Source organism: Micropterus dolomieu, linkage group LG13 (genome assembly GCF_021292245.1).
Source record: "Micropterus dolomieu isolate WLL.071019.BEF.003 ecotype Adirondacks linkage group LG13, ASM2129224v1, whole genome shotgun sequence".
NCBI classification, from domain to species: Eukaryota; Metazoa; Chordata; class Actinopteri; order Centrarchiformes; family Centrarchidae; genus Micropterus; species Micropterus dolomieu.
In genome coordinates, this window is record NC_060162.1 from 27,656,032 (window position 1) to 27,671,583 (window position 15,552).

At 40.1% G+C, this 15,552-nt stretch overlaps 1 protein-coding gene across 3 annotated transcripts in view; it reads right to left on the minus strand.

The window, feature by feature from the left end:
* mbd2 (methyl-CpG binding domain protein 2) overlaps positions 1–15,552 on the minus strand; it is a 35,609-nt gene that overhangs the window by 1,684 nt on the left and 18,373 nt on the right. For 2 of the 3 annotated variants that reach the window (XM_046066274.1, XM_046066272.1), the window contains one exon: positions 9,231–9,363. In XM_046066274.1, the coding sequence (XP_045922230.1) occupies positions 9,246–9,363 (118 nt within the window). In that variant the 3' untranslated portion in view covers positions 9,231–9,245. Of the gene's footprint in view, positions 1–9,226; positions 9,364–15,552 lie in introns of all 3 variants that reach the window. The other variant, XM_046066273.1, reaches the window with a different exon arrangement.

A 15,552-nucleotide genomic window follows, 5' to 3' on the forward strand; every position in this document is an offset into this window, starting at 1 on the left:
TAAAAAAAAAACACCTGATCTTCTTCTTACTCCATCTACGCTGGTGGAGAGGACAGAAAAGAGTACCAGCAGCTTGTGAGAAGTGCAGGTACGCAACAAAAAAGGCCCAGTATATGTCAAAGAGTAAAATGTAGAAGTGCCGGCAGGCTACTGCGTTCCTGTGAGTACCGGCCCACTTCAAGAACTGCGTTTGGGCATTTTTTACTCTGTACAGGTGCCATGTTCCTCTGTTGACAAAGCAAGCTGTTGCTGTGGTGTTGAGGGTAATAACTGAGATGCAGTTTGATCAATGTTTGCGTGAAGGACATGTAGGCCTACATGACCAACCAATGGTGGCGTGCGAGACGGAGGGACCTTAAGAGAAAGGGCAAGGCAATGCAAAAACACACACAATGAATACCAACTGTAGAAAGGAGAAGCCGAATCCTGGGCATTTGGGCAATTTAGAAATTTTTTAGGTCCCCAAAAGACGACATGTCCGGGGAAAAAAGGACGTATGGACACCCTAACTTTACATATGCTGATAATATAGAAAGGGTTAGGCTTAGTTTTGGTGGAGTGGGCATGTTTTCAGTGTGGAGACACTTTCACTCAACATTTTATTTTACTTTTAATGGACACATGTAGCATGTCTTATACTCTGTAAATATAATCCAATTAATCTTATTTCCACACTATATGTTGTGTTAACACCTTATTTTGAAAACTGGACTTCATTCACATGTGTATCCTCCATCCTGGAGCTACATCCACCAAGTCCGATGCTATTTGATAAATTATATTGTATGTTGTGCTCATAGTGCGTACAATTAAGACTTAATAGCCTCTCTTTAGGTAACACTCTCACACTCTAACACTTGTTTAATAAAGTCGCTAACCCTGCCTGTCAGCTCGCTCTGCTCCTTTTAACTGCATTTACCATAAAGGCTCTAATACGTGTACACTCTAAATTTAGCGGCTAGCTTGAAGGAAGTCTTTAATATTAATATATTTTCGGTTCATTTTGAAACTATGGCGGAACAAAATAGCCTGTGGTCGTCTTGTTTATTAATGAGAAACACTGATCGTGATGGCCTTTTTGGAAAGTGTTGACATTTTTTGAAATGAGGAATTTTGTAAAATAAACCTATTCTACTTTACAAGGCATGTATTGTGGTCTCACTTTCTTTGTCTAAACTTATTGTGACAAATGAGAAAATGTTTTGGGCTCACTTTGTTCTTACTCGACATCATCTGAACCTGTTTGGTCTGATGGGCTTCAGCACTTTTATTGTTGTTTTTTGTCCTTAGTGGAGCCTGTGTTTTGCTGTAAGCCGGTTGTTTTATGGTGTTAGTGGACTGCAGGCTCGGGAGCACGCACAGGGCTGAATCCGACCCGGAGACCTCACATTAAAAGCAGAATAGTGGCTGATGCAAGCAACGGAGAAAACAGGCGTGCGCTTCATTTCTAAGTGAGTTTTGAGCCCATTGACAATAAGGCAATGAAAATTTGATTAATGTCATTGAAAAACTTACATATAGTCCCTTTAAATAGGGCCCTAATAAGTAAAGAACTACCTGCATGTGTGTGTGTGTGTATGTGTGTGTGTGTGTGTGTGTGTGTGTGTGTGTGTGAGTGTGTGTGAGTGTGTTAATGAGCACTCAGGTCTGCACTCAGGTCTACACTCATGTCGTCTTCTAACAGACAAAGTGTGAATATAATTGTGAGACTCCCTGCAGAGACCTCTGAACAACCCCCCCACCCCCCCGCCTCCTAGCTCTTTCCTCTATTAAACCCAAATTGACTCGTTAAGCTTGTCTTAATAAAACCCACTTAATAAAAACAATCTACAGAACAAGCTGTCTCTGCTGCATTTCCATTTCCAGCTCCTGTGAAACAGTAAACATCAGCCTCTGGACAGAAACATGTCCAATTAATGCGGAGATCCTCCATGCTAATCATTAGCTTCTCCATTAACCCCTCCTCGACACCGCCTCCCTCCTGCTGCATTAACAAGGGGGGTGGGGCTACAATTAGCACTGCTGGTCTGTGGAGGCCTTTCACCTGCACAGAAATCATTTTAATGATACAACACCAGAGTGAGGCGTTCACACAGCAGGAGAGCAGGATTGATATCAAATGTTACTATGTTCTCTGTCTCCTGCTGCGCCTCCTTGTCCTCTTAGCTGCCCAGCACATTCTGACTCCCAGATTTCGACCAAATGGCGCCATGATGAAAATGTTAGAATCGACAGAAAAAACAAGGGAGGTTTCCTTTAGACTGCTGGGAAATCTTGTCAACTTTCCATTTTCATGGTATTATTTTGAATCCCGTCTTTCCACTTTGAATCCATCATTGTGCCATTTTCAGTGCCTCCTTTCCATATTTCTAATAACTAATTGTGTAATTTTGAATCCCTCCTTATTTATACTGTATGTATTTCTGTTTCTATTCCTTAATGTGCCATCTAATCCATTTTCCCATGTAAATCCTTTGTCATGCCATTTTGAATCCTTCCTTTTCCATTTTAAGTCTTTGTTATTACACTTGAATACTTACCCCTTTCCATTTTTAAATCTCCCATATTCCCATCTTGAATCTTAAATTGTTCCGTTTAAAACTTTATTTTGTAATTTTGAGTTCCTCTTCTTTCTATTTAAATTACTCTTTTTTAACTTTGAGTCCTTCCATGTGCCATTTGAGTCCCTCCTTTAAAATGAAATGCTTTGAATGCCCACTTGTTACCATTTTGAATCCTTCATTGTGCTGCATTGAAAAAATCCTTCTTTTCTGAGCCCTTCGTTAGGCCATTTAGAATCCCTGCTTCCCATTTAGGATCACTTCATCTGTGCTGAATCCACACAATCTTTCCATTTTCAATCCCTCACTGTGCCATTGGGAATCCCGTAGACTTCCACTAGGAGAATGCAGTTGTTGCTCAATCCACCAAACAGAATTTATGATGAACTCTTTGTCTTAGTGCTTCATTGTTTGACTGTTTCAGCGTATTAATGTGTCTGTATCTGAATGTTTTCTTCCTTCAGTGTTTCAGTATTTTAATGTCTCTGTCTGATAATCCTCGGCTCAGTCTTAATTACTCCCTAATAATTAGAAAATCCTGATAATCTGCTGCTTAATCGAGGCAATTCAGCTGACTGACAGCACACACACACACACACACACACACACACACACACACACACACACACATTCAGCAGTTATCAGCCTTGTGAATGACTTTGAAGCAGATAATTCTCTGTGTCTCAACACCCAGTAATTACCAGCAGCTGAAAAATGCTGCAGGAGCCTGAATCAGCTCCTCTGGAAATTACAAGATACACAGCTAATAATCACACACACACCATCCATATCAAACGGTCACAGTCTTTTCTCAGTCAGCAGAGTGAATCTTTAGTCTTGATCAGATAAAAACCCCAGTCTGCACATTTAAAGGACTAGTCCAACATTTAGTGAAATCCCCTTCTTCCTTATCTTCCCTAGAGTCAGATGAGAAGACGGGTAATGGTTTCATCTCTGTCCGTGACCTAAACTTATAAAACAGAGGAGTGGTGGAGAAAGGTGGAGGTTTTAGGACTGAGCCCTTTATTTCTCCTTTGGCACTCGTAATGTAAGAATGTAACAAGGAATATCATACGGCAAACACATTGTTTTTAAGGTGTTTTTTAATGTCTAGCTTCAGGAATATTTCTCACCAAGCTGTGTGTGTCACTTTGGCAAATTATTATTTAATTCATACATAAGTTGAAAAAATAACCCTCACCCAAACAAAATATTTTTAATTTGGACTAGGAGTCTACAGCCACGCTAGCTGCTGTGGCATATGGCTCTGTAGAATGGCCTGCGCACTACATATCTGCATCTTTATCAAAAATGTTTGTTTGTTATGCGTTAGTGTAAAAAAAAAAAACTGTAAAACATACAGATATATCAAGAGCAGGTTATTTTTTCTCAAATACACCCTAGTACCTGAAAAAATACACACTGCTACCTGCAAAAAGAAAATACTTGATTATTACAAGTAATGGAGTATTTTAGCTCTGTTGTACTGCAACTTTTAGTAAAGGATCTGAACACTTCTACTACTGCAACAATAAAATAATGGTGTTGGATTCCTAGCATTAGTGTGTTACTGCCACCATCCATTGGCACTGACTTGGGTCAAAATTGGTTAACAAAATTTATGTCTTGAGACTTTCTGCATGCTCCAACAGAGTTTGTGCTGTTTTTGGTAGTTATCCCTATACTAGCCGACAGGTGCTGGCAAGGTTTCATGTAAATATCAACGCTTTTTTTCTCTGGTGCGCCTTTTTTTTTGTTTTGATAGCTAAGCCTGCCAAGGAAACAGCATGATAATCGCACAATCAGATCTGTGAGAAAGGCTCTGGCTGAAATCTACCAGCAGACAATGACCCAGGTAATTCTCGCCAGACATGAGAACACAGTATGGACGTGGTACAGCATGTGGAAAGCCAAAAGAACAGCCTGCACTGCCATCACATGCTGATAAAAAAGAAGGTGCTCACAGTAATCGTGTCGAATTTATAATAAAGAATCTTGGGTTCATGAAATGATACTTACTGCTAAGTCAAACTTGGTGGACATACATTACAGCAAGCATCATTTTGTCGTATTCCGCTGCTGATGTAGCCAATAGAACGCACAGACTAAGCTGAACTGGCTGCTGATGAACGCATATATATATATATATATATATATATATATATACATATATTAACTATAAAAAATTTTAGGCAATTTTATCACTGTGTTTTTTCCTGCTCTGGATCAGGATTGGGAAGGCATTGCCCCCCATTGCCACCTTCTGTAGCATAAAAGAGCAGACCATAAAGAGTCACAGAAGAGAAAGAGAATGAAAAAAACCGACTCAGCCATAAAACCAACATAAATAAATTAGCAGGAAGCACCAATGAGGGTCACAGCAGGAGGAAACAAACTGAACCGTCTGAGATTCTGCAAAGATTTAAAATGGTTGTTACAGCTAGACAGCTAGAAAGCAGCCTATGAGACACACACACACACACACAGACACACACGTAGGCTGGCCGCTGCCCTCTCTCTCTGGTCCAGCTATAAAAACCCATTAGTAATCACTCCTCGACTCTCAGCGGCTCTTTTCGCCCAAACGACTTCCATCCAGCCAATCTGCATAAATCTGCATTAATGGACGATTTTACCTCCACAGAAAACAAATGTGCTTTAAAAAACGCCTCCTTATCTGTCTGCTTTTAGGAAAAACATCAGAGAGCACAGACACACACACACCATCCCTCTGAAAACACACACACACACACACACATTTTCACAAGGCATAATGTGTCTTGAGACTACTCTTCACCTGTCAAAGTCATTCTCTTCTGCTGCTAGTTAGCTCAATTAGCCATGCAGCCAACTTAGCGATCCTTTTAGCTGAATGAGTCTGGAATGGGCACCAGAGCTGGAACATTGCCGGACCGCATACAGCCTCTGAGACCGACAGAGGAGAGTTTAACGACAGGGAATACCGTACCAAGGCAGGGCTCTACACTAACCTTTGCCAAGGAGCACGTGCTCCCAAATGAAAAATTTTAGGAGCTTTGATTGCTCATCACATGATGAGAGAAAACTACTGTGATTGGTGCATGAGCTTGTGGCATAGGGACTTTTTGAAGTAGATACATATACACAAGACACCAGCACCACCCACACAAACCACGCCAAGATTACTGAACAATAGAACAAAGTCACGCAACCACCAAGATGAATTCATTTTGACATTATTATTAGGGTTAATGATAGATAATGATAGTATGAGTGCAAGTGCAGCAGAGACGGTAAATATGGTGAGGTGAAAAAATGTGAATTTAGAAGAAAAAATGTTGGCACAAGAAGCCTTCTGACTGACTGTACACATGACATGCCAGTGGTCTATACTGTGACTTAAGTTTTCCAGCTCAGGTTTGACCTGGTCTTGTTCAGTGCAGTGGTGACTTGCTTATACAAACATAGGAGGCAGGTGTCATCCTAAAGTTTCTTGGAGGTCTTCAATACCACAAAAACGCAATTAGTATTTTTCCAGTGAAAAAACTTTATGAATGTATGGGAAATAAAGATGTTTAGCTAAATAAGTTTGTTTATGGTTAAATGAATTAGAATATTTTAAATGCTTATCACAGCAAATATCAATATATGTGATTGATTTCGATTCATTCTAGTAATTAATTACAAAACTACATACAAGTTACAAAACTGTTAATTAGTTAGATTTTTTTTTTTAATCGCTTGACAGCCCTGTTTATTATATGTCTATTATTTCTATTATTATTATTATTATTAACAAGGTCAAATTTCAATTAAAATCTGACTATCAGTGCATAAATTAAAAATAAATGACGTGCGTTAACAAACGCTGCTGGCACGCTGGATGTCTTCATCTTTGCATATTGGCACTCATCACAGAAAAGGTTGCCGACCCCTGCTATACAGTTTACCACTAATATGAATTAATCGCACACTGTACTTGTAAATAATTTTTCCGGTTCGTTGTGGCGTTCACACTACGTGACTGATCTGACACTACACGAGTTGACCGCGGCTCTGTCACCCCACGCTGGTCTCCAAAACACGTTTTGTCAAGAAAACACACTGGAGCTGGAGGGGAGTAAAAAGTTGTTTTGCAGAGAAAAAGTAGCTGCCTGCTCTTATCGCTGATTTACACCTGATCCCAGCCTGACGGTCGCCGAGCTCACCGAGCGGCAAATCGGGCTAAAAATCCTATAGTGTATACTAGACTTATTTGGACGTGTGTCTGACATCAGCGTGTTGACAGTCCCGCGGGTAGCTTTGACAAGAATGAATGAATGAGGAATGAACACATGCAGATCACTGCCACTATATTGTTATTGTCACGGCATTACCACCAGCAGCACCAACTATTAGGGGTGGGAATCACCAGAGGCCCCACGATACGATATTATCATGATACTTATGTCACGATACGATATTATTGCGATTTTAAACATATTGCAATTTAGTGTAATATTTTATCTTTTTCCCAACTTCAGATTGTATCCACAAAGGAAAATTCTTTTTCTAGTGGACTGAAAAAGCAATTTTATTAGTGCCAAAAAACAAACTTCTCATGTACAATTTATATAATAAAAGATCAATACTTGACATTTGTGTTACGATAAGATATTGCTTCTAAAATATCGCGATACTATGCTGTATCGATTTTTTCCCCCACCCCTACCAACTATACTCGAGGCTAGTTCAAATATGCCAAATGAACTTCCTCGTTGTGTGTAAACATTTTATTGACAAACTGCACTTCTTAAATCATCTGAGCAACAGTTGGTCTGTATTCATAAGACCTGGAGTCAGACTTAGGTTAAACTGATCCAGTCGGCAGTCATCAGATCAGACTCAGCTCCTTTCTCTGAGACTCCTTTGTGAAAAAAACACCTCAGATCTCAAGCTAAACCTTTTCACACGGAAAGCAGTCTCTACTATGCTGTGCTGCCCTGTTGCCACGGCGACCCTGACCTGGATAAGGAGCTGGGAAATAGAGGGATGATGGATGAATGTGTAAACTTCTGAAAGTAAATGTTTTTTTAATTTAGTTTTGTTTACAGCCTCTGTAGAGTGAGATATAACCAATAACCAAACAAACTGCAATACAACACACACACTCACACACGTATCACATTAACCATTAACACAGACTCCAACAACAAGCCCACAGCCCATCAATCACACACACACACACACACACACACACACACACACACACACACACACACACACAGTCTGCTGCATGGCTAAGTTTCAATCAGACGCAGAGAATCCCATCAGCATTCACAACAAGTCTCAATATGCGTGCACGCGAAAACAGACACACACACACACACACACACACACGGACGGACACACAGACAGAACGACAGACAGACAGGGTTTCTGACAGAGCAGATCTGTTTCTGCATTCAAAGACATTTAAAGCTGCGATCTGGAACTCTCCTCACATTTGAACAGCAGAGTCATTCATATCATGTCAGTCGTATTCTAGTAATTAAGCAGTTAAATGTAGTTTAGTTGTCTAATTTAGTGGTTGTCTAATTTAGTGGTTCACTAGTTTTACATTTTAGTAGTTCACTAGTTCTGTGCTTGGGTAGTTTACTAGATAATTGTAAGCAATTAGTAGTTCAATAGTTCATTAATTCTGTAGTTCAGTAGTTTACATAGTTTAAAGTTGAGGTGGTTTAGTAGCTTAGAAGTTCACTAGTCCTTGTTTATTAGTTCTAAAGTTCAGTACTTTAGTAGTTTAGTTGTTTATAGTTGAGCAGTTTAGCAGGTTTGTAGTTTAGGAGTTCAATAGTTTAATAGTTTAGTAGTTTGGTACATTAGTTTATCTTTATGTTGGTCAGCAGTCAAAATATCACTGAACATGCCGCTAACATGAAGGTGAAAATATAATCTCCTGTCAGAGGTTAAGAGCTATGAAGTACAGCATGTCAACATACTTCAGTACTGAAGCGCTGCGCACACAAGAAAAATGAACGTCCCTCTACTCCAAATATCCGGGGACTAAATCCGTCCGAGCAGGAAGCTGCTGTGTGTGGAGGTGGAGGAGATGTGTGTGGCGTGTTGTCACTTGTGGTGTCAGTTCCTGTGATAATAATGTTAATAAAACCAAAACTTGTTTTTGCCGTATGATGATGTTTGCGGACTTTTGAAACGATCTCTTCACTTCACGGTGACTCTCATTTTCCCTCTTTACCCTGACATATTCTGACTGATGTGGACCCATCTTGCCTGCCTGAAAGCAGGCTGCGTTACCATGACAACTGGCTAATATTAGCTATCATCCCTCCAATCCTATCTACAGCTCATCTGCACATTCAAGAAGGGTCTTTATCATTAAAGACCCTTCTTGAATGTGCAGGTAAGCTGTGTGGTACTTCCACTTAGAAGTCACTGGAATATAAAAATGTAAATATTAATATATTAAATATTAAATGATGAATTATTAAAGATACTAAAATTGCTAAACAAAAGAAAATCAAATGTTGAGGAACACCTGTCTGGTCAGCATTCAGTTTAAGTGCTGCAGTAAAGGCCCAAAATAGAAGATAAAAAAACTGCTGGGTTCTTTTGTAAAACTACAAACTTCTTTTGTTTTCCTTTCTGCCGCGTTCATAAACATGATTATTAATGCCACAGTTTACCTACCTCCCCTGTCCGTCTTCAGGCCTTCTTCCCCACCAGCAGCTGTCGCGTGTTTTCGGCGGCCCGCGCCAAACCGTCGGCCATCAGTGCCTCCTCCAGACTCCTCCTGGCCTGGTACACCTTCAGCTCCTGCTCCCTGCACACCAACACACAGAGGTCAGCTCTTTAAAGTAGACCTGTGTTTGATTCTCTTTGCAGTCAGACACATAGAAGATGTCCGCCGCCTTATGTCAAAACCAACAAAAGACATAAAGAAACACAGAGAAGAGACAGGGATCAGCTCCATCGGCTGAGACTGAATCTGGATTAACAGCCAGAGAGAGATACGATCAGACACTGACATGCTGTACAACACGCTTTGCTTCTGTTAAAGGAAAAAGAAGTGGGAAACATTTTAAGGGTAAAAAAAAGAAAAGGTGTGATTAAAAACTAAATTAGAAAGATGTAGGAAAGCCAAGAGAGACAACAACTGAAAGAAAAACAAAATCAAAAGAAAGAAAAGAAGTGAGAGATGAGAAGGTAAACAAAAAAGAGAGGAGAGCTGTGTGAGTGTGAGGTAGGAGATGAGGAAGAGGACGAGAGAAGATGAAGAGGAGGAGGGAGTGGATAGGAATGAGAGCGATTTAAGATGACGAGCACATTCAACTGGAGAGAGAGGGGGGAGAGAATTGGAAATTAATGGAGGGGAGAGATAAGAAAAGGAGGAGGAGAGGAGGGAGGAAGGCTGGAGGGAGGGAGGAGATATAAGAGAAGAGGAGACACGGGGAGGGAGAGGAGGAGGGTGGTGAAATGGAAAGATGGAAAAAACAAAGGAATGAAAAACACAATAACAGATTACTGGAGGGATGGAGCAGTGAGAGAGAGATGGGAAAATATGAGGATGAAAGGAAGTTGCATGAAAAAATAAAGGAAGGAGTAAATGATGGAAGAAAAGAAAAAGGAGTGAATGAAAGAGAAAAATAAGGAGGAAAGGTAAGGAAGGGTAAGGAAAAAAGAAATGACTGAAGAGAGGGAAGACAGGGTAAAGAACGAGGAGGAGGAGAAGAAAGGCCTGATGATGAAGAAGGGAACGACACAATTTGAGAGAAGGAAAAAGGAAGGACAATAAATAAAGAGGTATGAAATTGTTAAAGAATGATGAGAGGAGGAAATGATAGAAGAAGAAGGAGCGAAAAAATCATGCTAGAGAAGAAAAGGGAAGGAGAGAAGAAGGGAAAAAGGGAGATTAGAGAAGGAGAGAAGGAAATAGAAATGGAAGAACAGGAAAGTAAAGGGAGAGTGATGTATTCTAGTGACTCTGCTGTAATGGCTTCGGCCAGCTGTTCTCTGCTCTGTTTACTACTGGACACACTGGACTGTCTCTGTGTGTGCGTGTCTCCACAGTGCCCCCTGCTGTCAGGTTTCCATTACTGTCCATCTGGTTTACAGGGACTCTGATCTGAGGACTGATCTGTTATTCATTCACCCACAAGAAGAGAGCAACAACACACAACCAGGATCATCAGATGTTAAACTCTGAGGAAACTGAAACGTCAGCTGTTCCTTCATTTCTCCTCATCAGAGGGGACACAAACGCCGTTGTTTTTTGTTCTTCTTCTCCTCCTTCTTCCTTAAATATATCATTTATTTGATTTGATCATATAATTGTAAAAACAGGGTGAGAAATGAATATTTGCACCTCTGCAAATCCCATGGCTGCCAATAAAAATGAAACTGAGAAAAAGGAAGAAGAAAACTTCACAGTCAGACTCCGCCAGCTGACTGATCAAAGCTGCTGGTTTTTAGCTTTATTATTAGATTAGTAAACCCTAAAAAAACACTTCACTTTCCCTCCATCAATCATTCATCAGTTTTTAGATCAGCTTCCTTCCTTCAAGCAGCCACTGATTTAGTTTCATTTCTATGATAATTAAAACGAAAAGAGCAGAGGGCGAAAATCCGTCAGAGGATTTTAAACAAGGCTATTCCCTATGATCACGTGGTGAGGCAGACGAGAGCAAGGACTGCTTGGAAAACTCTAAACTCCTGTTGTAAGCATTGTAATCATACTAACAAGTTGCTGTTCAGCAGCCAAACCTCTCACTACAAAAGTGGCTCACCCTTAATTATGTATAACTTTAAGCCTTACTATGATTGAAACAGGTGATTTATATAACCCCCCCTAAACATTTGTGATGAAGGGAGATTATAGCTATAGAGACCAAAAGCATTTTATTAACCAGGTCGTTTCTTTCTGCTCTAAATTTGAGCATTTTAACATGGGGCACTATGGGGACTGACAGGTTTTGGCACTTCCGCGCTGGCTTGATATGGGAACTTCTTAGCTAACCATGGCTCATTTACACATCCAGCAGCTATGGTGCAAATTAACAATTATTTGGAGTCATGTTTCTGGCCACCTGGTGAATGGAAGTCCAATATTCTCTCTCTTTTAGCTTTGTTTTTGGTATCTACCAGCTCCTGAGAGAAATATCTGGCTCTTAAGCTGCTAAATGCTCCACCATGTTCTCCAGCTTGCCTCTGTGTCTGCCTGCTGTTTGCTGCTGAGCAGGTAGTGGACTGTGGCTTTTTAGATCTTTTTCACTGAAAACAGCTGCTTGCTGCAGCTGAAAACAACTCTGTGAGAGCGGTGAGAGTAAACAACTAAAACAATGAACCGAAAGAGGCTGACATGCTCCATAGAGCCAATAAGAACTACACAGTCAGGTGATAATTACTGTATGTGTGGTTGCATCTTGTGACGCCTTTCACATAAATTCACATACAATGACTACATTTACTTCTGTATACATACACAATATCAGGGTATTTCTGAGAATATGATATTCTTGACGATATAACAAAATACTGAAACATATGTTTAGTTTAGGACTCACAATACTGTTACTAATCAACCAGGTGCTTCAACTTGAGGTGGTGAAATAAATTGGCTGTTACAGTCTTCTTGCACTTCTTACATATTACTGTGGTTTGTTGTACATTTGATCTTTTGAAATCAAACCACTTCCGCACTACTGAAGTCGCTTCCCTTGTTGGAACTAACTCCTCCACCATGGAGCCGGTAGCAATTTTTTACTTTTGCTTTCAGTCAGAATATTGCCATTTTCATGATAGGAATTTTTTAAAATCATATTAAACTATACCACTATATTGTTAAGCATATTGAATGTCTCACAAGCAGCATTGTTTAGAACCCCGTGGAGTTCCAGATCTACAAACAGACTTCACCCCTCTGTAGTCAAAAGTGTCCATCTGTGTTGTTTAATCTGATGCCACCTATCAATCAATGTTGGAAATTGTGTTTTAATCTATATGATTTCATATATTTAATTATTTTTAATTGTCTGCCTCACGTGAAGTCAGCGCACAATTAAAATTTTCTAAGCATGCCTTTGAATGCCTCAGTACCACTAAGGTTCGCTACACCAACGGTGTAACCACAGACAGTAACTTTCTGAAAGAAGCCTGCTCTGTGTTCTGGGTTAGAACAGAAGAAACTTTGAGTGCTGCATCTTCCTGAGAACAGTGCCAGCAACGAGGCTGCCGGACTGGCACGGACACCTCATCCGCTCGATGACCAAATACTCTCAGTCACCTGGGATCGCAACTACACTTCCTGCTGCACGGGGGCCTCAAGCCTGTAATTAATGTGGTTTAATTTCTCTATTAATAGGGTGGTTCCCCAGACGAGTGCTTATTAAAGTAGTGTTTCTCCTACAATGTGATAAGGCACACCCCTAGTTCCAAAGTCTGGACAGGGAGGGACTTTATCCTGACAACATGACCAAAAAGTTTAGGTTTTTGCAATCATTGTGGAATCTGTTTTTTCCTTTCCTATCACCAGATCACACTGCCTGGAAAAAGGGAATGCATCTAAAAGCTGATTGGATGACGATGTATGTGACCTTTAGCTTTACAAGTCTGTTTGAGCAGGTGAGCTGGATGTATCTGCGGATGATGATCATTTTTAGCTGATGGCTGACTGAACAGCCTTTTCTCTCTGTCAGCAGATACCTGGATGCTATTTGGAATCAGACTTTTGGTGTAAATTTCTCAGTGTGGAGGCGGCTGCTTTTCTTCATCCCCCTCCTCTTTCATGCTTCATTACTCCTCATCTGTCTCCTCTCGGATGACCCGCTCATCCTCCTCTCTACAACGTATTATTCCCACTACCCAGCATGCACCAATTATCTGGACGGATCTAGTCTGTCTCAGGCTGGAGAGGGAGAATGCGGATTCACTAATTTCAGGGTTTTATCGTAGGGTGTCTGGCATGTTTCTGTGATATTACAACTGTGAACACAACTGAATACTGAGAGGCACCACAAAACGTATCAAACTAGCAACCATCATGTGATGGGATCACACAAGCCGCAACACAAAATCGGTGTGTATGGTGCAATGGAACACATGACATGAGAGAAGTGAGTTTAAAATAAATGTGGCCCCACGCGGTTAAGTGGGCGGGCCACTGGCCCCTTCCATAACAATAATATATTTGTAATATTTGTATAGCACTTTTCAATACAGGCAACAAAGTGCTTTACAACAATCAATGTAAAATATAAACATGTTGAACATGATGACACACACACAGAGACACTCAGACAAACAATACCACTGTCACTGCTGCTAATAAGCTACTAGCAGTTCCTGTTTGCAGTGTACACATGACTGTACAGATAATTATTACTGGATTACTTTGATACTGAAGAAAACTTAAAAACATGATGATTCTTAGGAAAGTCCAGATTTGACTTATTTATATATATTATATATATATATATTTATGACTCAGAAAAGGAGTAGCAGTATTTAAATTTATTAATTCCAGTTATTTCCAAAATTGACAAAAATAGGCACAACACAAGCAGCAAACCGTCCCAAAATGCATTTAATAACGACGAGACGATGATATCTTACTTGTTGTTTTAACTATGTGTGAGCAGACATTATCAAGTAGGCTGATTCACTCACTGCAAAAAACACCTCCCAACAGTCACGGAGTGATGCGTTCAGCCTGCAGTACACGTGTGTTAGAGTTAAATAAGCAATAGCTGCCGGAATATTCATGACTGAAGTCAGACATGATTGGACACCACCGGCTTCGCAGTCTACGTCGTTACATTGAATTGCTCGACGTGGATCAGCCTCACTGGCATGGAGGGGGTTTGGCTTTGAAAAGATGGACGTTGCTCAAAAACATCAATCTGCAAACTATGTTGAAAATCGGTTGCCTTTGAAGACCAAGAACTAACCATCGCACGGAATATCAAGAATATGAAAAGCTTTGGGAGTCAGCCGACAGTACAGGACTTTTGGAACGGTGCACATGTGCACCGAATGCATGAATCTCTGCCTTGTGGCGCTACAGCGCTACACAAGCAGCAGCTTTAAGACCCTCCCTTATTGTTAAGGTCTTCTGTTTGGGAACACTTCGCTTTGCTATTGAAATACAACAACGGACAAGTTGATAAGATGAAAGCAGTGGGACGACATTTCTAGTGATCGGGTATGTTTCTAGCAACACGTCAAACTTGCTAACTCACTAATGGTATCACACGAATGAGAACGTCTCTGCGACAAGGGAAAAAAACAAAAACGAGCACAGTGCAAACGCCTTTCGGCATTTAAACAGACTTTAGACTTCGGAAAAGTTTTTTTTTTTATGCGAGTAGGCCTTCAAGCTGGGATTGATAATGCTCATAGATGGAATAAAAGAATAAGAAGAATGCTGCACTGTAATCCATATTATTATATATTTTTATTATATTTTATTAGCTATATGTGGTATATTTATTTAGTGGAGAACTTGTTAGTAGTTTGCAGCAGTATTTTATTTCTTATTCTTTTTTATTTTATATAATGTATTTATTATCTGTAATTTGAAAGTTTGTTAAAAAAATTGTAAAGTAATTTGGATGTTTACAAAAGTTCATAATAAACCAGCAGCAATTTAATGTTTGCATTTTTTCTCCTCACTGTACCGAAAATAAACCGAACCGTGACTTCAAAACTGAGGTACATACAGTGGGGGAAAAAAGTATTTGACCCCTTGCTGATTTTGCAGGTTTGCCCAATTACAAAGAATGCAACAATCTACAATTTTAATCATATGTACATTCTAACAGTGAAAGACAGAATCCCAAAGAAAATTCCAGAAAATCACATCATATGAATTTATAAAAATTGATAACCATCTGATGAGGAAAAACAAGTATTTGACCCCCTACCAAACAGCAAGTATTCTGGCTCCTACAAGCCAGTTAGTCTTTCTTTAAGACACAGCCCCAATCCCAACCAATTATCTACATCAAATACACCT